Genomic DNA, 22,311 nt, shown 5'->3' with positions numbered 1-22,311 from the left:
CTGTGCCTCCCCCCCCCCCCGCGCCCCGCCCCGGGGCCCGGATTCCGGCGTCCGGGGGCGGACGGGAGACGCCCGGCCCGTCTACCCGCCCGGGGCCGCGTCTGCTCCGACGGGCGGGGCAGCCAGAGGCAGGCAGGGAGGCAGGGAGGCAGCCCTCCCGGGCTGGGGACCGGGCCCGGTGCCCCACCCTCCGGTCTCCTCCCTTAGCCCCGGGGGTGCCGACCCCAGCCTCCTCCCTCAGATCGGTGGGTGCAGGCACTCAGCCTCTCCCTCAGCCCCGGGGATGCCAACCCCAGCCTCGTTCCTGACCTCAGGGTTCAGGGGTCCCAGCCTTTCCCCTCAGACCCAGGTTCCAGCCTGAGCTCTCTGTTCTTCTGTCCCCAGGTGTTTGCCGCCTGGTCCTGGTGGTGATGACCCTCTGGCCAGACAGAGTGGTGGGCCCTGGGCCACCTTCTGGCTCTGCTCGAGCCCCGACCGACCCCAGGGCCGAGGTGGACAGCGCGGTCCTCCTAACGCGCTCGCTCCTGGCCGACACCCGGCAGCTGGCTGCACTACTGGTAGGAGCCGGACGGGGGGGTGGGAGGCGGAGGAGATAGAGGAGATGGTGGAGGCCGGCCGCCGGCAGAGTGGAGAGCAGAGTCTCTCGGAGATCTGTACACCAGCCACCTGGACAGCTCTACCCAGGGTGGCAGAGCCAGAAGAGGGGTCTGGGGGAGGGAAGGGAGTCCCCTCACAGCTTCTTTCTCCCCAGAGAGACAAGTTCCCAGCCGACGGAGACCACAGTCTGGATTCTTTGCCCACCTTGTCCATGAGCGCAGGAGCCTTGGGAGCCCTGCAGGTAGCAGATAGGGAGGGCTGGGGCCACACAGGGTGGGGTGTGGGGAGGGCCGGGGAACAGACCAGGTGCTCCCTAATGCCCGATGGTGGGCCTCAGTTGCCAGGGGTGCTGACAAGGCTTCGCGTGGACCTGCTGTCCTACCTGCGGCACCTGCAGTGGCTACGCCGGGCAGGTGGCCCTTCCCTGAGGACCTTGGAGCCTGAGCTGGGTGCCTTGCAGGCACGGCTGGACCTGCTCCTGCGGCGGCTGCAGCTCTTGGTATGGCCTGGCTCTGAATCTTTACACCCCCACAGCTAGGGCCTGAGGTTGAGCTCTCACACCCAGGGTCCTAGTCCAGTTCTGGAAGCCAGACTCCAGACCTGAGCTGTGAGCCTGACACACCCAGGGTCCTTAGGCCCCTCAGCCCCAGAATGCTGGCCAGATACTCCACATGTTCCCGGAGACCCTGTGACCTCACCATCAGAGGAGACAGTCTCCAGAATCCCATCTCCCAAGCCCCTAGACCCCAAGATTCCTCCCTGAACTGACAGTTTCATTCCTGAGATCATGACCCAAAGCTCCAGCTCACCCCTCCCCCCCCTACAAACCTGAGGCTCTGAGACACAAACCAGTACCAACCTGCAGTCCCAAGACCCCAGATCCCGCCCTGAGGTCCCCACACCTCACAGCCACAGCCCTAAGAATCAAGACCTGACCCTGTTAGGTCTCAAGAACCTGATGGCCTCAAACCATCAACCCCAGAAACAAGTCTCTAGGACCTACTGTCTCCTTTTCAAGGAAATAAACCCTGAAACAAGAGGTCTGATTAGAAGCCCTGCAGAGCCCAATACCCTGACTTCCAAAATTCCAGATCCAAGGCCCTGAGACCCAAAGACTTCAGACTTGGATTCCTGACCTGAGTTCAAAGACCTCAGACCTCAAGTTCCAGTTCCAAGCTCCAAACCCATGAATCCCTGGTCTTGGTCCCAGAAACGTTAGCTACATCTAAGACTTTAACCCTGGGATCCTGGGCCTGACCCTAGACTTGTGCCCACAGGCCCAAGACATTGTACCTAGACACACCTAGCTCTACAATTCCAGCCCCAACCACCCAAGCCCCAAAACATGACCCTAGAAGCCAGGCCTTCAGATGACAAACCTTTGGAATGCAGCTTCAGTGTGTGTGCGCGCGTGTGTGTGTGCGCGCGCGTGTGTGTGTGTGTGTGTGTGTGTGTGTGTGTGTGTGTGTGTGTGTGTACTGAGGCTCATCCTGGGCACTGTCCCTGAGCTTTTTTTTTTTTTTTTTCCTCAAGGCTAGTGCTTTACCACTTGAGACACAGCTCTACTTGTGGTTTTTTGGTGGTTAAGTGGACTCTCATGTTGGGGCTGGCTTTGAACCATGATTCTCAGATGTCAGCCTCCTGAGTAGCTAGGATTACTGGCATGAGCCACTGGCACCAGACACTCTCCTTTGATTTTTTTTTCTTTTCTTTTTGTCAGTCATGGCTCTGGCCTGGGCACTGTCCCTCAGCTCTTCAGCTCAAGATGAGCACTCTACCACTTGAGCCACAGCGCCACTTCCGGTTTTCTGGTGGTGGTTCAAAGGAGATAAGAGTCTCAGGGGCTTTCATGCCCAGGCTGGCTTTGAACTGCGATCTTCAGATCTCAGCCTCCTGAGTAGCTGGGATCACAGGCCTGAGCCTCTGGCACCTGGCTTCTGCTTCAATTTCTGAAGCCAAGTTCCCGAAGAGAGATTGCAGCTAGGCAGCCTGGTAGCCCCCAGAACCCTGTCCCCACTCCTTTGCTCTTCCCTGCCTTTCTTTTTTTTTTTCTTTTTTTTTTTTTGGGGGGGGGTCCAGTCATGGGGCCTGAACTCTGGGCCTGGGCGTTGTCCCTCAGCTCTTCAGCTCAAAGCTAGCGCTCTACCCCTTGAGCCATAGCGCCACTTCGGCTTTTTTCTTTTTGTTTATGTAGTGCTGGGAAATCGAACCCAGGGCTTCAGTCATGCAAGGCAAGCACTCTACCAGTGAACCACCTTCCCAGCCCTCTTCCCTGCCTTTGACTAACCTCTTTCCCTCCTAACAGGTATCCCACTTGGCCTTGCCCCAGGCATCCCTGGACCAGCCGCCCATGCCCCTGGGTCCCCCCACCTCGCCATGGGGGAGCATCAGGGCAGCCCACGCCATCCTTGGAGGGCTGCATCTTACTCTGGACTGGGCTGTACGTGGCCTGCTGCTGCTGAAGACCCGGCTGTGACCTGGCCTGAGGCCACCACTGCCCTGCGATGCCAGATCTTATTTATTTATTTATTTCAGCACTGGGGGTGTGGCAGTCAGGGCGTACTGCTCCCCCTCCACCATGCCCCCCACCTAGTTAGATACACAGTCCCTCCAGGAGACCTGGGCAAGGGGACACCTGTGCCTTATTTATACTTATTTATTTACAGGGTGGGAAGGGCAGGCAGCCTCCTGGGGGGGAGGGGAGGGAGAAACCAGGGTCCTGGATTCTTGGATCTTTCCATAGAGGCTTCCTGGCTCCTTTCTCTCTGGGCCTGGGCAGGCTCATTTATTATTTATTAAACAATTACTTTTTATATTAGGAATGGGAGGGAGGGGACAAGAAAGCCTGGGTTTTTGTACAAAAAAAAGAAAAAAGAAAGAAAAAAGAGTGTGAGACCTTTGTGAGACAGAGGAAAGGGATGATTTGTTCTGTGTCATCCACTCAGGCGTGATTTCACCAAAGGCGGTAGGGCCGGGGGCCTGGGGTTTGGTGCTTAGTGGGCAAAGAGGGAGAGGTGCGTGGCTGGTGGCTCAGAGTGAGGTCTTGGCCTCACTCGGTGCCCCGCACATCATAGGCCCTTGATAAATATTTCATGGAAGGTTCCAGAAGGTCATCCCATGCCTGGCAGCTTTGTAGCTCGAGGTGGTTCATTTTGACAGTGTCCAGCATGGTAAATCAGAAAGACATTCACGCGTATCCATAGGGGAGGGGGGGGAATGGTAGTGATCTATGGCAAGGCAAGGCCCCTAGTGGGGCCTGCGCAGCTCCTAGACAGGGAAGCTCCAGAGAGACCAAAGATGCCCTCCTTCCCCGTCTTCCGTGTGGTCCTGGGCTTGTTTTCTCACCCTGTGGGTGTTTTTTTTTTGCACACACAGGGGAACGTTGCCAGTGACTGGCTCAGGGAGGGATCGTGTTGGACTTTCATTGTTCGTGCTTCTCTGTATTTGTTCAGAATTTCTACCATGACTGTATTTCATGCAACACATTTAAAAATAATAAACACTATTTTTAGGATGTCCAAAAATCAGCCTACCCCCTTTTATTTTGTCAGTCGTGGGGCTTGAACTCTGGGCCTGGGCGCTGTCCCTAAGCTCTTCAGCTCAAGGCCAGCGCTCTACTTGAGTCACAGCGCCACTTCCTCAGCCTCCCATTTCCAATGGTTTTAAAAATGCCTCACAGGGCCAACCTCCCCCCGCCCCCATTATTGGAACCCTTGCTCAGGGCAGTGCCAATTTCCCTAAATCCTCAAATACTGTTTCACAGTTGAGGCTCAGATGGGAGAGAGGGACCCGAGGCTCTGCTCCACTCGCACTCACCCCAAAGGTGCTGTCCCTCTTTTTGTACTTGGAATGGGGTGCTGGGGATGGGACCTGGGGCTGGTGCACACTGGGTGAGCGGCCAGCTCTTGGTTTTCTCAAGCTAACCTGGGACTCACAGCTCTTTTGCCTCTACCTCTGATGTGCTGGGATTACAGGCATGAATCCATCAGGCCTGGCCTATGGTGTCCGTTTCTGTATGGTTCAGTGTTCAAGCTCCATTTCCATGGGGAAACTAAGGCTTGGCAGGAGCTTAAGTTTTATCCTGAGTCTACAGCACAGCCCAGCCGAAGAGATACCACAGAATCAAACCCTTGGTCACTGATCCAGTTACAGTAACCCAGACAGAGCCCCCAGGGGGCCCTGTGTTGCCAGGAGTTTGAGTGAGGCACCCACTCTGGGCCTGGAGTTCTGACTCACACAGCCCCCAAGACTACAGGCCTTGTCCTCCGAGAATGAAGCCCCAGGAGAGTTCCCAGGAAAGGTCCCCGGGGTGTCCCGTGAGGTCACAAAGCCCCCACCAAAGGCTCCTCCCACAGCCCAAGTGCTGCCCCCTGCAGAGCCATGGCCACAGCTGGCTGAGCCTCCCTTCCCAGGACAGCGACACTCTGAGTACTGAGCTCCTTGAGGTACCTGTGAGGCTCCAGGGGCCAAGGCTGGTGGGTGGGGTAGGGTGGGAGGGGGGGGAGAGCAGGGGGAGAATGCAGGGCACGCCCGGGGCCTGAGGCCCTGAATCACCCCCGCCCCTGCAGCCATCATGAAGCGCCTGTGGAGCAGCCGGCGTGCACGACCCTCCCAGCCGCACCTGAAGTGGGTCCCCATCCTGGGGGAGCTGCAGAAGACGCTGCAGAGGGGAGAGTACTTGCCCCTCCGCCCACTGCCCATGTTCGAGAGTAACTTTGTCCAGGTCCCCGCGCCCTGTGCCCTGGGGGCTGGGGGGAGGGTGAGGGTCTGCGGGGGGGGGGGGGCGGGGGAGGAGGAGGAGGGAGGGAGGACTGGGAAAGGTAGGCTGGGGAGGGGGCTGGAGGCATGCTGGAAGAAGGATCGGTCCCAGCCCCGCTCCCCGGCCACCCAGGTGACAAGCAGTGGGGGCCCCGTGTTCGTGCACCACAGAGCCAACAGACTGACTATGGGTGTGGCGGCCTCCCTGCCCGGCCTGGTGCTCCCCGACACCCTGCTCATCGCCCGGCCCCCGGAGGGCCGGGACCGCTCCAGCCTGCTGCTGTCCAGGTGCCTCCCCGCCCCCCCCCCCCGCCCTCTCCTCCCAGTCCCCCTTCCCCCCAGCTCCAGCTGGCCGACTCCCACCTCCCAGGATGATCCCGCTGGACCTCGTCCACCTCTACGTCCACAACATGCACAGCTGGCGCCTGAAGCTGCGCCTGGCCACTGGCCGCTACTACTACCTGGAGCTGGATGCCCCAGACCACGAGCTGGGCTTCCTGTTCGACCGCTGGATCTACCTCATCAACCTGCTCCGGGAGCCAGCCACCACCTGGGCCCCCAGGACCTTGCACCTCCCGCCCCTAGGCCAGCCCTTGGATGCAGCCCCTGCCTCCACCTGGCGCCTCCAGGTGCGACCCCAACCCAATGGCTCTCTGGGGTGGTGGCTCTCCAGATTCTGCAGGGAAATGAACTGGGACCCCAGACTGTTGGGCCTGGGTGGCGGGGAGGGGCTGAGGAAGGAGGGATAGGGTCAGTGCCAAATTGGCCAGGGCCTGACCGCACCCTCCTTGTCCACAGGCGCAATGCCCACGGGACTCCACAGGTGAGAAAACTCTGGCCTCCACTTGGCGTGGCCACCATCCTCTGTACTCCAGCTACCCTGAGTGGGGGGACAGGACCTCAGCATCTGGGCCCTGAGCCCCCCACCCTGTGTCCACTCATGTCTCTCCACCTCTTTCCCAGAGGAGGTGTGTGTGCCCACCTTTCCTTACAAGACGCCAGCTGCTCAGAATCAAAAGGCCAAGGTGGGCAGCCTAGTGGACCTGGGGTGGGGTGGGGCCAAGGTAGGCCTGCCAGCCAGGCCCAGAGGGTGGGGCCTGGGCTGCCCCTCTTCTGAACACCTCCTCCCTCTCCCCATCCCACCCTCAAGCGCACTTTCAAGTCCCAGGCTGTGGGGGGTTCGATGCCAACCATGTGGCCAAGGCTGGAGCGTGCTGACATTAAGAAGAAAGACCTGAGAAAGCAGTGAGCAGGGGGCTTCTGCCCACGGCACAGGGAGGGGCGAGGGCTCCAGGCAGGTCCTGCCCATGTCCCTCGGCAACCTTGCTCCACAGGTCACACCCAGAGGCCAGATCAGACAGGAATATCACCCAGATCCAACTTCCAGGTAAGAAACTCTCTTCCTCTGCTCCTATGGACCTGTGGCAGCTCTGAGCCTCTCCTAAGAGGACTAAGGCTGATGTCTCCCGACACAGACAAAACCAGCATCACCATCCGCACCATCTTCAGCATCATCTCCAATACCATCAACCAGTCACACTCGTCCTCCAAGGCCAGTTATGCAGGCACCTGGAGGGCTGGGGGAGGGTGCTCTCTGGAGTCCCGGGGAGCCTAGAGGGCTGAGGTCTGAACCCCTGGGTCTGAGAGTGGAGGCTGGGTCTGGACCCCTGGGTCTGAGGGAGGAGACTGGGGTCCAGATCCCTTGGGTCTAGGAAGAGGTGGGCCTGGACCCCTGAGATGAAGGGTGTGATGGGGGGAGGCTGAGCCCCCGAAATGGAGAGTAATGGGAGGAAGGGTGGACCCCTGAGATGGGGGTGATGGGGGAAGGCTGGACTCCTGAGATGAAGGGTGTGATGGGGGAAGGCTGGACCCCTGAGATGGGTGTGTGTGATGGGGGAAGGCTGGATGGACCCCTGAGATGGGGGTGTGATGGGGGAAGGCTAGACCCCTGAGATATGGGGGTATGAGGGGGCAGTGGGACTGATGGTGCCCCCCACCCTCCACAGGCTTGCATGTCTGACTCGGAGGGAGCCCTGGGCCCGCGGGGCTTGATTGAGACCCCAGTGCACTGCATCTCCAGCAACAGGCCCGAGCTCCCCTTCCTGGACTCCTGTGACCACCTGGACATGCTTCTCTGGCACCAGGACCTGGATGAGCTCATGGACCCTGAGTCCAGCACTGTGACATCCTCCTCCCTGGGCCCTTACCTGGGCTCTCCTGCCCTCCACCTCTTCCCACCCCACCCCTCTGCCCTCAGGTCTGGCAAAAAGGCTACGCCTAAAGTCTCTCAGCCCCAGGGACCCCAGCCCACCAAGAAGGGTTCCTCAGCCTCTAGGGCTCCCTTCACCAAGGAGCAGCCTGGGAGGGGGGCGGCTGCCTCCCCTCACCCACCATTCCAGAAGGCCCCAGCTGTAGCTGGGCTCCCTCATAAGGCCCCCCCTGGATCAGCTGTTCCCCAGAAAAACCCAGCCCTCCAAAACTCCTCTTTGAAAGTCCCTGTTGTCCCTGCCCTGCCCCAGAAGGCCCTGCCCTGGCCCCAGAAGGGGCCACAGGCCCCTGCTGTGACCCAGAAACCCCTGGCACCCCCTGCCCCCAGGAAGGAACCTGTGGTCCTGCCCACCCCTTGGGCCTCACCACCACCACCGGATCCAGCCGGGGCAGATGCTATCATCTCCGAAGAACACAAGCTGGAGGGGGCCCCATCTAGAGGGAAACTTGAACAAGTGGTGTTTTGGGGTGCCCATGGAACGCAAGTGGTGGAGGTGAGGACCACGACCAGGTCCCTGGAGCTGCCCCACGCCACAGCTAAGAAGGAGTCCAAGGAGCTCCTCATTAGCCGCACGAGAGAGCTGGCCCTGGAGGCCCTCGAGGGCAGGGAGAAGCAGGAGAACGCGGTGCACAAGGTAAAGGAGGAGGTGGTGCTGGACCTGCCCAACCTGAGGTCCAAGGAGGTGGAGCAGAGGCAGCGGTGGGTGCAGACCCAGGAGGTAGTGCTCAGGGGTCCCCTGAAGGAACACAACAGGCCCTTCTCCATGGAGGGGATCGCCCTCGCCAAGCTGATCATCGCAGCCAGCTCCAGAGAGGAGCACCCGAAGCCCGCCCACGTCACACTGTCCTCCTGGCTCTCCACGGACGCCCCGACCTTCCCTATGCCTGCGGCTGATCTGCCCCTCTGCCCCAGCCAGCTGTCTCTGATGAAGATGCCAGCGAAGGCTGAGGACCAGTCCCCCACTGGGGAGGAGGACACCCCGCGGTGGATGGACACCCAGCCACTCAGGGACCCCGTGGGGCCTTCCACAGGGCCCACCAGCAACCTGCCTGTATCTGATAACATGCAGATAGTCAGGTCCTCCCACTGGGAGGACCTGCCACAAGAACCCTCCACCTCCAGGGTTGGGGCATTGGCTGGGACAACCCCAGAGGAGAAGACACTGGAGGAGCCAGGCCTGGCTCAGCCTTCAGCCAGGTACTTGGGGCTTAGCAGCCAATGTTTAGGTCCAATTCCATTATTCATATTCTCTCTCTCTTTCTGTCCTTTTTGGGGGTCTGCTGGTGATTAACCCCAGGGCCTCAGACATGCTAACACACCCCCTATCATTCGCTACTCAAACATAATAAGCACACCCTCTAACACTCACTACTCAACATGTTAAGCACACCCTTTTACACTCACTGCCGAACTCCTAGTTCATGTCAGTGCACAGCAAGTGTGACTGACTGGCCAGGCACTGTTCTAGACAGTAGAGCTATGGCCTCCACCAGTAATGGTATTAGCAGGGAGGCTTGCTGCCAGTGCCCAGTGGATAAGAGAATGGGCATGCTGCTAAACAGCTTACAATGCATGGTGCCGATCACCTAGTGGAGGTTGGGTCATTTGTGTTAAGATCTGAAAGAGAACTGGACAGCAGTGGCTCATGCCTGTAATCCCAGCTACTCAGGAGGCTGAGATCTGAGGATCTAGTTTCAAAGCTAGCCTAAGCAGGAAAGTCTGAGATTCTTTTTTTTTTTTTTTTTTGTCGGTCGTGGGGCTTGAACTCTGGGCCTGGGCGCTGTCCCTGAGCTCTTCAGCTCAAGGCGAGCGCTCTACCACTTGAGCTACAGCGCCACTTCTGGTTTTCTGGTGGTTTATTGGAGATAGGAGTTTCACGGTCTTTCCTGCCCGGGCTGGCTTTGAACCGCGATCCTCAGATCTCAGCCTCCTGAGTAGCTAGGATTACAGGCGTGAGCCACCAGCGCCCGGCTAAGTCTGAGATTCTTATCTCCAATTAACCAGTAAGAAACCCAGAAGTGGAGCTGGGGCTCAAGAGGTAGATGAGGGTCTGAGAATGTGGCTCAGTGGTAGTGTTTGCCTTACATACATGAGGCCCTGGGTTTGATTCCTCAGCACCACATAAGCAGAAAAAGCCAGAAGTGGCGGCGCTGTGGCTCAAATGGTAGAGCGCGAGCCTTGAGCTGAAGAGCTGAGGGACAGCGTCTAGGCCCTGAGTTCAAGCCCCAGGACTGGCACAACAAAGAATGCCAACCTTGAGCAAAAGAACTAAGGGACAGTGCCCAGAATCTGAGTTCAAATCCTAGTACTGGTGCATGCACAGAGACACACAGACACACAAGACACAGACAGAGACACTCACGAAGGGGATGAAGTGGATGGGTAGTTTTCAGGAACCAGAGATGGAAAAATAAAGGATGAATGCTAGCATATTGGTCCTTTCTCTTCAGGGTGTTGAGAATGTTCTAGAGCTAGATAGGGGTGCGGGTAGTATGAGGCTGGGAGTGTGATTTTGGGGCGCCCGTCTCCCCGTGGGCCGACCCCCCACAGCTGCTCGCTTCTCTCCCTGCAGCAAGCATCTCCATCCAACACTTTAAGCAGCAGGTTGCCACTGCCCTCAGTCAGCAAACTGTCCGGAGGGGCCCAGCGGGGCCGGGTACCCCAAGGACCCCGGAGACCGGCCTTAGACCTAGCAATGACCCCGGCACCGGCGGAGAGCTCGTAACCAGGACGGCGCCACCCACTCCCCCTTCCTCCACAGGCCCCAGGGTGCTGGGCACCCTGCTGTAAGAAGCAAGAGTACCGAGAGGCTGGACGGGGGGTGCTCCCTCTCGGGCAGAGGCCAGAGCTGTCTATACGTTTATACATGGGGGTGGGGGGACAGGGAGAGCCCGAGGTGATTAAACGCCTGAGACTCAGTCCGAGTTGCGCCTCTGTACCTGGGAGTGTGTGTGTGTGTGTGTGTGTGTTTGTGTGTGCATGAGCATGCGTGTGTGGGTCCCGCAGGGGGTCCGGCAGCCCGGGAGGGAGGGGCCTCAGCAGGACCCCGCCCTGCAAGTCCACCCCGCGGTTCTCATTGGCCGGAGCTCCTGAGCTCCCGGCCAATCCGACCCGAGGGTCGTAGTGGGAGGCCCTGCCCCCACTCGGATGCCAGGGGCCACCGCTGCCACCACAGGCCCAGCTGACCCGTGACTGGTGGACGACATTCTGGTAAGGGCAGGACAGGTGGGGTTTCTGGTGGGCTCAGGAGCAAGGGGCACCCCTTAGGTCCCACGGAGCCCCCCATTCCGCCCTGCAGGACCCTCATCTGTGGATGTTAGATGTGGCAGCCCAGATGCCCCACTCGGAGAAATGGACGCCACCCTTTGACCCGCGCTTCCCTAACCAGAACCAGACCCGTAACTGCTACCAGAACTTCCTGGGTGAGACCCGGGGAGCCGGGTTTGAGGGGAGCAGGGCCGAGGGTCGAGGGGAGGCAGGAAGGGGAAGCCCACCTGAAGAGTCGCGGGACCGTTGGGGTGGGGAGCAGGCGCGGCCCCAGCCTGGGGGCGGGGCCCGGGGGAAAAAATCTGAGCAGCCGGGGGGAGGGGCGGGGCCAGGAGAAGCCGGGCCTGAACTGGACAGCCTGGATGGAAGGATGCGGGGGCGTGGCCTGTTGGTAGGGGCGTGGCTTAATTCATGACCCCGCCCCCATGCTCATTCTCAGACTACCACCGCTGCATAAAGAACATGAGCCGTCGGGGGAAGGACTTGCGGCCCTGCGAGTACTACTTGCGTGTGTACCGCTCGCTGTGCCCCAGCAGCTGGGTGAGCCCGCAGAGGGGCACCGGATGGAGAAGGTGGAGGGCTGGGGTTGAGCCTGAGCTTGTGCCCTGCTTCCTCAGGTGCAGCGCTGGACTGAGCAGATCAAGGAGGGGACCTTCCCAGGCAAAATCTGAGCGGGCAGCATCGACCTCAGTGAGCCGTCTTGTCCCAGAGCCCCGGCTGACCTTGGTTTTGCAGTCTCTAATCCGGAAATAAAGTAGTGTTGCTGCTAGTGCTTCTTTTGCTACTCTCTTCTCCTTACTGGACACTGTACACACTATGCCAGCTGTCTTTCCACGAACTTTACTGCCCTGGCTGGCTTTGAACCGTGATCCTCATATCTCAGCCTCCTTAATAGCTAGGCTTACAGGTGTTGAGCCACCGGCACCTAGCACCCTTTTTTTTTCTTCTTCTTCTTCCAGTCTTGGGGCTTGAACTCAGGGCCTGGGCACTGTCCCTGAACTAATTTTGCTCAAAGCTATCACTTGAGTCACAGCAACCCTTCAGGCATTTTTTTGTATATGTGGTAGAGCAGTCGAACCCAGCGCTTCATGTATGATAGGCAAGCACTCTACCACTAGCCACACTCCCAGCCCCGCCCTTCCGTTTTTTTTTTTTTGGTTGACCGTGGGGCTTGAACTCTGGGCCTGGGCACTGTCCCTGGGCTCTTCAGCTCAAGGCGAGTGCTTTACCGCTTGAGCCACAGCGCCACTTCCAGTTTTCTGGTGGTGTACTAGAGATAAGTCTCACAGTTTCCTGCCTGGGCTGGCTTTGAACTGCGATCCTCAGATCTCAGCTTCCTGAGCAGCTAGGATTACAGGCTTGAGTCACTGGTGCCTGGCTCCACCCTTCTGTTTTTAAGACAAGGTTCACTACCCTTTGCTTGGCAGGCCTCTTGACAAGCAATCCAAAGTTTGCCTTCCAGTCAGGACAAAAGGTGAACACCACCATGCTTGACTAACTGCTAAGGTGGTCTTTTTTTTGGTCAGTCATGGAGCTTGAACTCAGGACCTGGCGCCTTCCCTCAGCTCTTGGCTTAGGGCAAGCACTCTACCACTTGAGCCACAGCACCACTTCTGGTTTTCTGGTGGTTAATTTGAGATGAGTCTCCTGGACTTTCCTGCTTGGGCTGGCTTTGGTCCAGGATCCTCATATCTCAGCTTTCTGAGTAGCTAGGATTATAGAGATGAGCCACCTGTGCCCGGCTTTGCCATGTTCTAATGCCTAGCCAGTAATTCATGGGGGTGGAAGTGGGGCCCTTCCTCTAACCAAACACTGCTGCTTCTGATAATGGAGTCAGCTTCATGAAGGAGGGAAGTCAGGCTAAGGCCAATGCTGCCACCCCCTCATCTAGGACGAGATCTCACCCTCCTGCATCCCCTAAAACATAAACCCAAATAAGATAGGAGGTACTGCTAATAACAAGGTTTTAATAAAATAAAAAGTTCAAGTGCTTCCAATCTCCAACATACCCCATCCAGGTGTGGGAGGTCCCCAACACCCCAGTAGCACCAGGGATAGCACCATGAGAAAAGAGGTTGCACCTGGCCTCCCTGAGACCACAAGGGGTGGGGATATGCCCCCCACCTCCCCGACCTCTTTCCAGACATTTGTAGAGCTAAGAGCAAATCCACTCCCTGCCATGGGGCAGCTCTACCTCCTGAGGCCTGGGCTCCCGGGGAGATGCCATGGGTGGTCCCCACCCCTTTATGGCTTGGCTCCCTGGGGAGGAAGGGGTAGTGAATGTTGGCTCCTGCAATCCTGAGATGGGGGTGGGGCATACGGAATGGCCCGGGATCCCTGCTGGGTTGGCTCAGGGGTCATCAGTCACAAAAGACAAGGGACTCCATCCCTGGCGTCCTTAGCCAGCCCCCTTCCCAGCTGAGAGCTGTGCCCGAGTCAAGGGTCAGCTCTTTCCTAAAGGTCCCAGGACTCCTTGCAGGCAGGCAAGGTGGCTGCCACTGGTGCCCGGGGCTCCCTGCCCAGGCCATCACAGCTCATCACTGTTGATGTCCAGGTCAATGGAGCCGTGGCTGACCACCAGACGCAGGCGCTTGTGAGGGGCAAAAGGAGCAAAAGCCAGGGCTTGCTTGGGGATAGGGACAGGGATGGTGTCAGGGTCAAGGGTCCCGGTGGCAGAGGCAGGGGCAGCTGGTGGGGCTGAGGCCAAGCGGTGAAGGCTGACCCGCACCACGCAGGGCAGCCCGTAGTGCCGGGCCCAGCGCCAGTCCTCCTGGGAAGCCCAGCACGAGCGAGGGGGCAGGCCCAAGGCCACTATGGCTTCAGCCTTCAGGAGACAGTGGGGGCCGCAGCCTCCCCACCGGTGCAGGGAGATGCGGGCGTTGCGAAGGATGGGGGACTCTGGGGCTGGGTGCGGCCGGGGGCGTCGGCGTTTCCGGGGACGTGTCCGGGGCTGGGCCTGGGGCAGCCACTGGAGCCAGAGGGGCAAACTGTCCAGGTGGGAGCGTCCAGGTGGCAGGCAGAGGGGCTGGCAGGCCGCTGGGGTGGTACAGGAGAGGAAAAAGGGGGAGAGAAGAAAGGTCGGCTCAGCAGGGCCTGGGCAGATCCTCCTTTGGAAGAGGCCAGCTCTGCACCATGCTCCTCAGAAGAGCAACTGGCCAAGAGCAGGCAGGGGAGGGATGTTGTGCAGCTTTTGCTCACCACAGAAGGGGTCCCGGCGCAGCAGGGATAGGTGAGCACAGGCCTGGGGGCTGAGCTGGCTCTGCTGACCGCCGTCCTGGCCTTGCTGCAGCCGCTGCTTAGTCTCCCGGAGCTCGTACTTGTCCGGGGGCTGTGGAGGCAGCCGAGGATCCTGGGGCCGTAGACGGAAGGCTCCTTCGCCCCTCCTGGGTAACAGGGTGCAGGCACACAAGGAACACGGAGAGGCTGGGATGGATACTCAGGGCCAGAGGGACTCCTGACCCTCAGGGTGGGCCGGCCCATCCAAACCCTGCCTGTCCTGGTTGCACCTACCTCTCACAGGTATAGCATTCACAGTGCTCGTTCTTCTCTCCAAAGAAGCCCTCGCCATAGAAGCACGTCACCTCATCCCCCGGCTCGATGTCCCGAAGCACCTTGACACAAGCTGCGTTCCCATCTGTGGGCACAAACTGGGGCCAAGCCCACTCAGCACCCTGGCGCGGGGCTCAGAACAGGCCGACTTGCCCCCAGGCTCATCTAACAATTTAGGCCACAGCTTCACCATGGCACCATTCAGGGGTAGCTGCTTTGCCCGGGGCCTGTCCCTTTCATGACCCACTGGCTCACCGGTGTCCTCCACCTTGCAGGACGGGCTAACCTGACCACCAGCAGCACACAGGGATGGCAGCAGCCATGCTCCCACTACACTCTTCCCTGGCTTGGTAGCCTATGGCCAAGCTCTCCCCGGTCTCTCCTGCCCTAGAGCCCATCACCTCCAGGGCAACAACTCCCCTTCTCTCTCCTCCCTCTCCTTCCCCTGAGGTCTGTGTCCTTTCTCCAGCTCAATGAGTGTACCTGTACATGCATATATTATTAGGGCTCGAACTGAGGGCCTGGGTGGTGTCTTTGAGCTTTTTTGCTCAAACCTAGCACTCTACCACTCTAAGCCACAGCTCTATTTCCGGTTTTCGGGTGGTAAGCTAGAGATAAGTCTCACGTATTTCCCTTTCCAGGCTGACTCTGTACCTCAACTATCAGCCTCCTGAGTAACTGGGATGCCAGGCACATGCCACTGGCCTGGCTTGGGCCCCTTTACTGACCAGAAACACCCTGCCCTGGGTTTCCACGTACTCCCACCTCCCAGGCTGTAGGTCTCACCTTGCAGTTGGGTTTGCAATCTGGAGCCGGCCAGGTGTGGGAGAGGGAAGAGAGACCAGTGAGCAAGGGAGAGGGCAGCCCGGTCCGCTCCCTGCCCAGCATCCCTCCCCACTGGAGCTCACCGTGGTTGATGAAGGCAGCTGGGCCGAGCCACAGCTGGGTGCTCCGCTTTCGGGTGGAGTACATAATGCTGAAGTCATTCTCACCAGCCCTCAGCAGCCCCTCATCTGCCTCCCGCAGCTCTGCCACACAGCCCACCAGCAGTTCCAGCTTCTCGTTCTTCTTCCTGTCAAGAGGCCAGGCTATGGGCTACGGGTGTTCACCACCTCCCAGTCCTGGTGGAGACACAGGCCTTGCACCCAGGAGCCCGGGGGGGGGGGGGGGTAAGGCAGGGGAGGCGCTAAGGGGCTAGGCCTGACACTGTCCTGTCTCAAGTCTATCAGATCCCTGTGTCCTCCTACTCCCCACCCCAGGAGACCCCGCATCCCCTCTCCCGACAGCCCCTCCCATACCAAGCACGGGTGGATACAATCTTGGCTCCATTGGTCTCCATAGAATAGCGGGTACAGGGCAAGATGGCAAAGCCGCTTTCTGGCAGGAAGGCGCGAAGGTAGCGGAACACCTGAGGGGTGAAGAATGGGGGGGGGGCTCTGAGGAGGTGGGCAGAGAGAGCCAGCAGTGAAGGGCCCTCTCTGGGGACAGGCCTGTTCTGCTACCAGCTATGTGATCCAGGGCCTCCTATCTCCTCTAGAAGCCTCAATGGCCTCATCCATCAAAGGGAGAGGATGAACCGCTTCTTAGAACCCCCCCTCCCCAGGATTCTGGGAGCAGCCTCGGCTGTGGCAGGGACTGGGCAGTCAGGGGCTGGGATGGTGGGCACAGGTCAGGGGGAAGGGCTCCCTCACATGGGTCTTGAGGGCGGCCTCCTGCCGAGGGCCCCGGCTCTGGAAGTAGTGGATCTTCCAGCCTCCCAGCGTCAGGGCCTGGTACGCAGCCTCCAGGTCCCGCCGCCTCAGGAAAGCTTCTAGTGCCGCGCGAAGGTGGTGTTGGCGCCGCAGGGGGGGCATGGGGCTGGGGGATAGGGCAAGCTTGGGGACCAGGGCCTTCCCAGCCCAGCCCCACCTGGAGCAGCGGGATGGGCTGAGGGGCACGGGGTGACAAGGAGGGGTCCCGGGCACGCCCTCGCCCTAGGCCGCCTCACCTGATGTTCATCTTATGGGTACAGAAGCCAAGGTAGGGGTCGAGGACCAGGCTGGTGGCCAGGTCGTCGTTCTCACACAGTTCCCGGGCTGTTACTCTGTCAGGGCCCATGGTGCCCGGAAGACCATGCTGCCTCCGGCACAGAGCAGGAGCCGTGCCCTGTGCCACTCAGAGGCTGTCAGGGAGGCCAGCAGGCCCTGCGCTCTGCTCATCTGTAGCACAGAACCAGAAAACAAGGCTGACGTTCGGGGCTCCACGTGAGGATGATGCTGCAGCAAGTATTTCAAACGGTAGAAACCCCACCAGAAAGGCAGCGCGGTGAGGACTCGCCACGCCAGCCCCTTCTGTAGCCAGGCAGCTGCCGATTGAACACACACAACCTCCTAGGTACACAGCCTCCTGGGGGGGAGGGGCTGGTACAGTAGGGCAGCACGTGTGGAGACAAGCCCCCAGGGACCCAGGGAAGGTGGGTTAATTGGCAGTCTGGATAACCCCAAAGGTTTAGCACTCACCGAGGAAATCAGGCTGCACTTCCTGCCTGTCTGGTTGCCCTCCTCCCATCCCCAGACACCCTAGGGGAGGGTTATAGGGACTGGAGGAGGGATCCAGCACCTGCTCCCTCTCCAAAGTGGGGGGGGGGGGGCTGAGGACAAAAGCTGGAGGGGGAACTGGAGAGACAGGACAGCTCGAAAGAAAAAAAGGAAATTAAGAAAAACAAAGCAAACCCTAACACCAGGGGAAAACCCTGACCCCAACCCCGTACATGAGCACCTCAGGCCCACCTGTGCCCTGGGAGAGGGGTAGATGGGGCCCGGCAAGGAGGGGGAGCAGTAGAGACATCAGAAGCTAGAGCCGCTGGAAGAAAGATCTGGAAGAGACAGGAAGGCTGGAGGCAAACGAAAGGACCGCCAAAGCACAGCAGGAGAGTTCGAGGAAACCTGGAGCCGTTTGTGGGTAAAGACAAAACAGAGCCGCGCAGAGTGCAATGGAGGGCTACAAAGAGAAACCTGGGGCAGGTAGGACGGCAGAGAGGACTGGAGGCGGCCGAGAAAGCCAGGCCTGGGCGGGAGGATCCAGAACGGGGGGGGGGGGACCCTGAGGGGTCTCAGGAGAGAACTTCGGGGAGAGCTCGGGGGTCCAGGGAGAAAAACGATAGAGGCGACAGGAAAAGCCGGGGGCTTAAAGGCCCAGGAGGGGAAATGTGGAGGTGGAAGGGGGAATCTTAGGATCTAGAATTCTGGGGGGGGCGGGGAGAGGGTCAGGGCAGACCCTGAGGTACGGGAAAGGGAGGTCCGGGAGCTGAGAAGAGAAAGGCCTAGAGGTGAGGAGGAAAGCCTGGGGTCAGAGAAAATCCTGGGAACGTAGAGAGGGGCGGGGAGAAGGGGGAGGGGGTCCAGGGGCTAAGAAGAATCGGGGGGGAAATCCTGGGAACCGAGAGAGGGGCACGGAAGGACCGCGGGGTGCGGGGGCTAAGAGAAGGGGGGGGTCAAGGAAAAGCCGGGAGTGCAGAGAAAGGTCCCCGAGGTGCCGGGAGGTCGGAGGGGGGGGGGTCGGAGCCGACCCTGGGGCGCAAGGAGACACCTGGTGAGAAGTCGGGGAAAGGCGCCGGGGGTTTAAAGAGGAAGTACCGGAAAGGGGCCGTGAAACCGAGGAACCCGAGGGCCCTGAGATCTGGGCACCCCGGGCGCGAGGAAGGGTTGGGGGGCAGCCGGGGCGGGGGCGGGGAACGACCGAGAGGCGCGGAGACCGAGATGGGGCTCAGAGACCAACCGCGCGCCGCCTCTCACCCGCTTCTCCTCCTCCTTCTCGGGCACCCACGCCGCCGCCGCCGCCGCCAGCACCACCCACTGCCTCCTCCAGCTCTCGGCCAGACCGGGTCAGGCTGACTCTTCCTTCCACCTCCCCCCCCCCCCCCCCCCAGCAAGCCTCGAGGTCCCGCGCCGCACGGCCGCCATAGCCTCCTATTGGCTAAGCCCGCTGCCACTCTTCGGTTGCCATGGAGCTCGCGCCGCGCCTATTGGCCTAGTCTTCCTTTTCCTCGCCCCCTCCCAACCCCCCGCCGTCAGCGCTTCAACAAAACCCCGCCACACCCGTGCTGCCAATTAGCCCAATGAACTATTGCCAGTGGCTCAGGCTGCCGTCAGTCACTTGTTACCATGGAAACTCGTCACGCCTCCCCCTCCCCTGCACCCAATCAACGTTCTCATTGGCCAAAAGTGCCGTCGCTCCGAGAGATACTCGGGTCGGGTTATCCAGGTCCAAATGGAGGGCGGGCTCTGCCGGCCTAGAACTTATACGATTGGTAGATTTCAGGACCACTTATCCTTTCATTGGCTAAGGTCTCCGCTTGTCACCATAGAGTCTCGGCCTTCCTATTCCTTTTCAGCCACAGGAGGAAGAAATCCGGGATGGCTGGGAGGCGGGTAGAAGAATGAGCGCGCGCTTCTAACGCCTCCGCCCCCGGGAGACCTGGCGTTGCCAAGGCGACCGAACTTTATTGACAGCCCTGCCTGGCTACAGTGTTCTCTTTTCTTCCCCTCCTACTTCCAATTAGCTTGTTCCATTTTAGAAATGTGTATCCACAAGTTCTCAGGGGGATTCTCCTGCGAGATGAACTGGGGAGGCCGAGAAGTGAGTGAGAGCCTGGAGATCAGCCCTGACCCAGAGGGGGCGCCCCCCCGGGGAGCCCCGTTTAAGGTGGATCACTGCCTGGCTCCCGGTCCTAGAGGCAGCACACATTCACCCGCGGGGCCGGCTGTCTTTGTGTTTTCCACTTAGCTGTGTTTTCCTGGGCCTCGCATGATGCGGGGCGGGGCGAGTTCTTTGTCCTGGATGGACGTCGGGGGGACCGGCCCAAGCCGCCCAGGCTGCCCCTTCCACCTGTCCACCCGGCCGGGGGCCCACGCCTGCGATCGCAGCTACCCAGGAGGCTGGGATCTGAGGATGGCGGTTCGAAATTCATCCAAGCAGTCTGTGACATTCTTATCTCCACTTTACCCCCCAAATACAGGAAGTAGAGCCGTGTGTGGCTCAAGTGTTTCTAAGAGCTCCAGCCTTGAGCTCAGGGACTAGTGCCCAGGCCAAGTTCAAGCTCCCAGTATCCGCACCTAAATAAGTATATATATATCACTTTACATTTCCAGGTGAATGAGAGGAAATAAGAGGAAGTTAATTGATTAAGTGTGCTGCTTTGCAAGCAATGTGTGTTTTTTCTGATCTACTGAAGTATTTCTCATATACTCAAAAGTATTCAGAAAAATCCCAGGAGTGGGGCTGGGAAGGTGGCTCAGTGGTAGAGCGCTTCCCTTGCAAGCCTGAGGCCCTGGGTTCGATTCCTCAGCACCATATAAGCAAAAAGAAAAAAGCCGGAAGTGGTGCTGTGGCTCAAGTGGTAGAGCGCTAGCCTTGAGCTGAAGAGCTGAGGGACAGCGCCCAGGCCCAGAGTTCAGGCCCCACAACCGGACCCCAAAAAAAAAAAAATCCCAGGAGTGCAGATCTGCAAGCTTTAGCTACTTTGGATCCCTTGTCTTTTTTTTTCTCTCTCACTTAAAGCCACATTTATAACTTTAAAAGTTATAAAAAAAAAAAAGACTATATTTATGGTCTTAAACCTTATTTTAAAACACAAAGAAGAAGAAAGTGGTGATAATCATTGCCTAGTGCTAGTTGTTCTCGCCTGTAATCCTAGCTACTCAGGAGGCTGATGTCGGCAGCTCACGGTTCCAAGCCAGCCTTGTTCACTTCCACCCTGAAAGCACCCATCCCAGAAGACCACGGGGACACAGTCACATACAACAAAGGGGTCTATTTGCCTGCAGAGGCAATAGAGGGAGAAATGGCAATAGAGAGGGAGAAATGACACCTGTCCTGATTCAGGGGCACCCTAATACCGTTCTGGGACTGGGGGCTGGCACGCGGTATTCCTCCAAAGCAGCTGGTCTCTGGGGATAGTGGGTTGGCAGGGTGGGGTTTTGGTCTGGGTGGAGAGCAGGAATGAGGAACGATCCTTGAGAAACCCCCGAGAGAATTCTCCTTTCTTTGTGAAGGGGAGGGTGGAGTTCAGGTCTGGGTGGAGCCTGTTTCTCTGAAGCACTGCAGCTGGGGGCTGGAGACTCAGGCAAAGGGCGTAGGCAATGTTTTGTTGTTCGTTGTTTCCTTAGGGGTAAAATTCACTCCTGTAATCATTCCAGAGTATACAGCAGTGTACAGTACCAGAATGAACAATTGTGCAACCATCCCTGCTGTGGACTTGGGAGACATTTTTACCATCCCCAAAGAAAACCTCACACCTGTTATGTAATCCCCTCCCCCACCCTTCACCTGCTTCCGGTCTCCAAGAATCCTTCTGGGGAAATCTCGATTTTCTCAGGACCTGGGCTTTCAACACTACAGCATGAGCCCAGTTAAGAATGTGGAGGAGGCAGGCTGGGAAGGTGGCTTAGTGGGAGATTGCTTGCCTTGAATGCCTGAGGCACAGCCTGGGTTCGATTCCTCAGCACCATATAAGCAAAGAGGAAAAAAAGCCAGAAGTGGCGCTGTGGCTCAAGTGGTAGAGCTCTAGCCTTGAGCTGAAGAGCTGATGGACAGCGCCCAAGCCCAGAAGTTCAGGCCCCACGACCGAAACCCTTCCCCCCCCCAAAAAAAAAAAGAACATGGAGGAGAAAGAACAGGTGGAACTTTTGCCTTAGACAAGAACTGTTTATTTTGGTTGCAAAAGGCAAGCAACCTTCCTGTGGCAATGGAGGTTGTGGGAGGAGGAGGAGTTGGGGGTCAGGCTTATATTGGTCTTAATAAGGAAACAGGAAATTAAAAAAAAAAAAAACAGGCTATGGTCTCCGAGGGGCCAAGGATACCCGCCTTTGGCTAGGCCCAGGAGGGAATGCTCCAAGTAAAGTAAAGGAACTCTCAGCCAGCTCACCCACTGAATGATCTGCCTGAGGTCAAGCACCTGCTGTTTTGCTTGACCTGGGGAAATAAGGCAGGGTCAAGCCTTCAACCCCCAGGTTCTTCCTCCCGGCCTGCCTCTGCCCTGTGTTTGAGCCCCCCCATCTTGCAGCCCACATCCCATGCTTTCTCTCTTTTAGCTTTCAGCACCCTCAGTAAATTGCCGGCATTTCTAGCCCAGTTGGACAGACCGGCAGCCTCTTTCCAGGCTTATGACTGTCTCTACCAAGCGAGTTTGGGGGGAGCCCCCTTTATGAGAATGGGTGCCTGGAGACAGGAAGAGGAGGTACACAGTCCAAGACCACACAGACTGCAATTTAGCAGAGAGTACGGACCAAGAACGTTTTGGGTGGCAGCAAACAGGGGATCCTAGCACCCAAAGGCAGGAGACAGGAGGGGGAGCCAGAAAGGGATGCTGAAAGAAGGGTGGGCAAATACAGTCATTATATTCCATGTATATTATGTAAAAGTTAACGACCAAACTTGAGGGTGTGGAAAGGCTGGAAATGCCAGAAGGGATCAAGATGCATTGTACTTACAATGTGACTGGTGGAACTAAACCAGCCCTCTGTACTACAGTGGGTCTTGAACTCTGGGTCTGGGTGCTGTCCTTCAACTCATCAGCTCAGGGCAAGTGCTCTACCTCTTGAGCCACAGCGCCACTTCCAGTTTTCTGGTGGTTAATTGAAGGTAAGAGTCTGATGGACTTTCTTGCCTGGGCTGGCTTTGAACCTCCATCCTCAGATCTCAGCCTCCTGGGTAGCTAGGATGGGAGGTATGAGCGACTAGTGCCCTGCCAACTTCTTCTTCTTCTTCTTCTTCTTCTTCTTCTTCTTCTTCTTCTTCTTCTTCTTCTTCTTCTTCTTCTTCTTCTTCTTCTTCTTCTTCTTCTTCTTCTTCTTCTTCTTCTTCTTCCTCTTCTTCCTCTTCTTCTTCTTCCT

General features: G+C 58.4%; 4 protein-coding genes across 8 annotated transcripts; 3 read left to right on the top strand and 1 right to left on the bottom strand.

Annotated features, from left to right (window-relative positions):
- Positions 1-808: 808 nt before the first annotated feature.
- On the top strand, positions 809-3,073 carry Il11 (interleukin 11). Its single transcript, XM_070000434.1, has 3 exons — positions 809-838; positions 935-1,096; positions 2,903-3,073. Exons 1-3 carry the CDS (start codon positions 809-811, stop codon positions 3,071-3,073), a joined length of 363 nt encoding a protein of 120 aa, XP_069856535.1.
- A 1,886-nt stretch (positions 3,074-4,959) lies between these two features.
- Garin5b (golgi associated RAB2 interactor family member 5B) lies at positions 4,960-10,480 on the top strand. The gene is made up of 11 exons (XM_070000433.1): positions 4,960-5,042; positions 5,166-5,320; positions 5,489-5,643; positions 5,726-5,984; positions 6,154-6,178; positions 6,319-6,380; positions 6,506-6,600; positions 6,690-6,742; positions 6,831-6,907; positions 7,362-8,821; positions 10,197-10,480. Exons 2-11 carry the CDS (start codon positions 5,171-5,173, stop codon positions 10,219-10,221), a joined length of 2,361 nt encoding a protein of 786 aa, XP_069856534.1. The 5' UTR covers positions 4,960-5,042; positions 5,166-5,170; the 3' UTR covers positions 10,222-10,480.
- A 267-nt stretch (positions 10,481-10,747) lies between these two features.
- On the top strand, positions 10,748-11,665 carry Cox6b2 (cytochrome c oxidase subunit 6B2). 2 transcript variants are annotated; one of them, XM_070000431.1, is made up of 4 exons: positions 10,748-10,834; positions 10,923-11,046; positions 11,331-11,431; positions 11,509-11,665. In XM_070000431.1, the coding sequence occupies exons 2-4, from the start codon at positions 10,938-10,940 to the stop codon at positions 11,560-11,562; spliced, it is 264 nt and encodes an 87-aa protein (XP_069856532.1). In that variant the 5' UTR covers positions 10,748-10,834; positions 10,923-10,937; the 3' UTR covers positions 11,563-11,665. The 2 variants fall into 2 exon arrangements, with proteins under 2 accessions (XP_069856532.1, XP_069856533.1); XM_070000432.1 differs by having other exon boundaries at positions 10,754-10,834; positions 10,945-11,046.
- Positions 11,666-12,838: 1,173 nt separating this feature from the next.
- Kmt5c (lysine methyltransferase 5C) lies at positions 12,839-18,313 on the bottom strand. 4 transcript variants are annotated; one of them, XM_070000615.1, is made up of 10 exons: positions 18,214-18,313; positions 17,209-17,294; positions 16,428-16,638; positions 16,132-16,297; positions 15,739-15,848; positions 15,349-15,512; positions 15,227-15,246; positions 14,402-14,538; positions 14,090-14,274; positions 12,839-13,927 (listed from the first exon to the last, which is right to left on the bottom strand). In XM_070000615.1, exons 3-10 carry the CDS (start codon positions 16,535-16,537, stop codon positions 13,419-13,421), a joined length of 1,401 nt encoding a protein of 466 aa, XP_069856716.1. In that variant the 5' UTR covers positions 16,538-16,638; positions 17,209-17,294; positions 18,214-18,313; the 3' UTR covers positions 12,839-13,418. The 4 variants fall into 4 exon arrangements, with proteins under 4 accessions (XP_069856716.1, XP_069856713.1, XP_069856715.1 ...); XM_070000612.1 differs by lacking the exon at positions 17,209-17,294; XM_070000614.1 differs by lacking the exon at positions 18,214-18,313 and having other exon boundaries at positions 17,209-18,099.
- Between the last annotated feature and the right edge of the window lie 3,998 nt (positions 18,314-22,311).

This window comes from Dipodomys merriami, unplaced genomic scaffold (genome assembly GCF_024711535.1).
Source record: "Dipodomys merriami isolate MVZ:Mamm:240054 unplaced genomic scaffold, mDipMer1.0.p SCAF_57, whole genome shotgun sequence".
NCBI lineage: Eukaryota > Metazoa > Chordata > Mammalia > Rodentia > Heteromyidae > Dipodomys > Dipodomys merriami.
This window is presented reverse-complemented; position numbering and strand designations above follow the sequence as displayed.

Excerpts from the sequence above, each read along its gene's own strand:
- Il11 (XM_070000434.1), top strand. The coding sequence starts at position 809 with ATGAGCGCAGGAGCCTTGGGAGCCCTGCAG. Across the intron at positions 839-934 it reads GAGCCTTGGGAGCCCTGCAG|TTGCCAGGGGTGCTGACAAG; the intron begins GTAGCAGATAGG and ends GGTGGGCCTCAG. Across the intron at positions 1,097-2,902 it reads TGCGGCGGCTGCAGCTCTTG|GTATCCCACTTGGCCTTGCC; the intron begins GTATGGCCTGGC and ends CCCTCCTAACAG.
- Garin5b (XM_070000433.1), top strand. The coding sequence starts at position 5,171 with ATGAAGCGCCTGTGGAGCAGCCGGCGTGCACGACCCTCCCAGCCGCAC. Across the intron at positions 5,321-5,488 it reads TCGAGAGTAACTTTGTCCAG|GTGACAAGCAGTGGGGGCCC; the intron begins GTCCCCGCGCCC and ends CCGGCCACCCAG. Across the intron at positions 6,743-6,830 it reads CACCCAGATCCAACTTCCAG|ACAAAACCAGCATCACCATC; the intron begins GTAAGAAACTCT and ends CTCCCGACACAG.
- Cox6b2 (XM_070000431.1), top strand. The coding sequence starts at position 10,938 with ATGTTAGATGTGGCAGCCCAGATGCCCCACTCGGAGAAATGGACGCCA. Across the intron at positions 11,047-11,330 it reads CTGCTACCAGAACTTCCTGG|ACTACCACCGCTGCATAAAG; the intron begins GTGAGACCCGGG and ends GCTCATTCTCAG. Across the intron at positions 11,432-11,508 it reads CGCTGTGCCCCAGCAGCTGG|GTGCAGCGCTGGACTGAGCA; the intron begins GTGAGCCCGCAG and ends CTGCTTCCTCAG.
- Kmt5c (XM_070000615.1), bottom strand. The coding sequence starts at position 16,537 with ATGGGCCCTGACAGAGTAACAGCCCGGGAACTGTGTGAGAACGACGAC. Across the intron at positions 15,849-16,131 it reads AGGCCGCCCTCAAGACCCAT|GTGTTCCGCTACCTTCGCGC; the intron begins GTGAGGGAGCCC and ends TTCACCCCTCAG. Across the intron at positions 13,928-14,089 it reads GCGCCGGGACCCCTTCTGTG|CGGCCTGCCAGCCCCTCTGC; the intron begins GTGAGCAAAAGC and ends GTACCACCCCAG.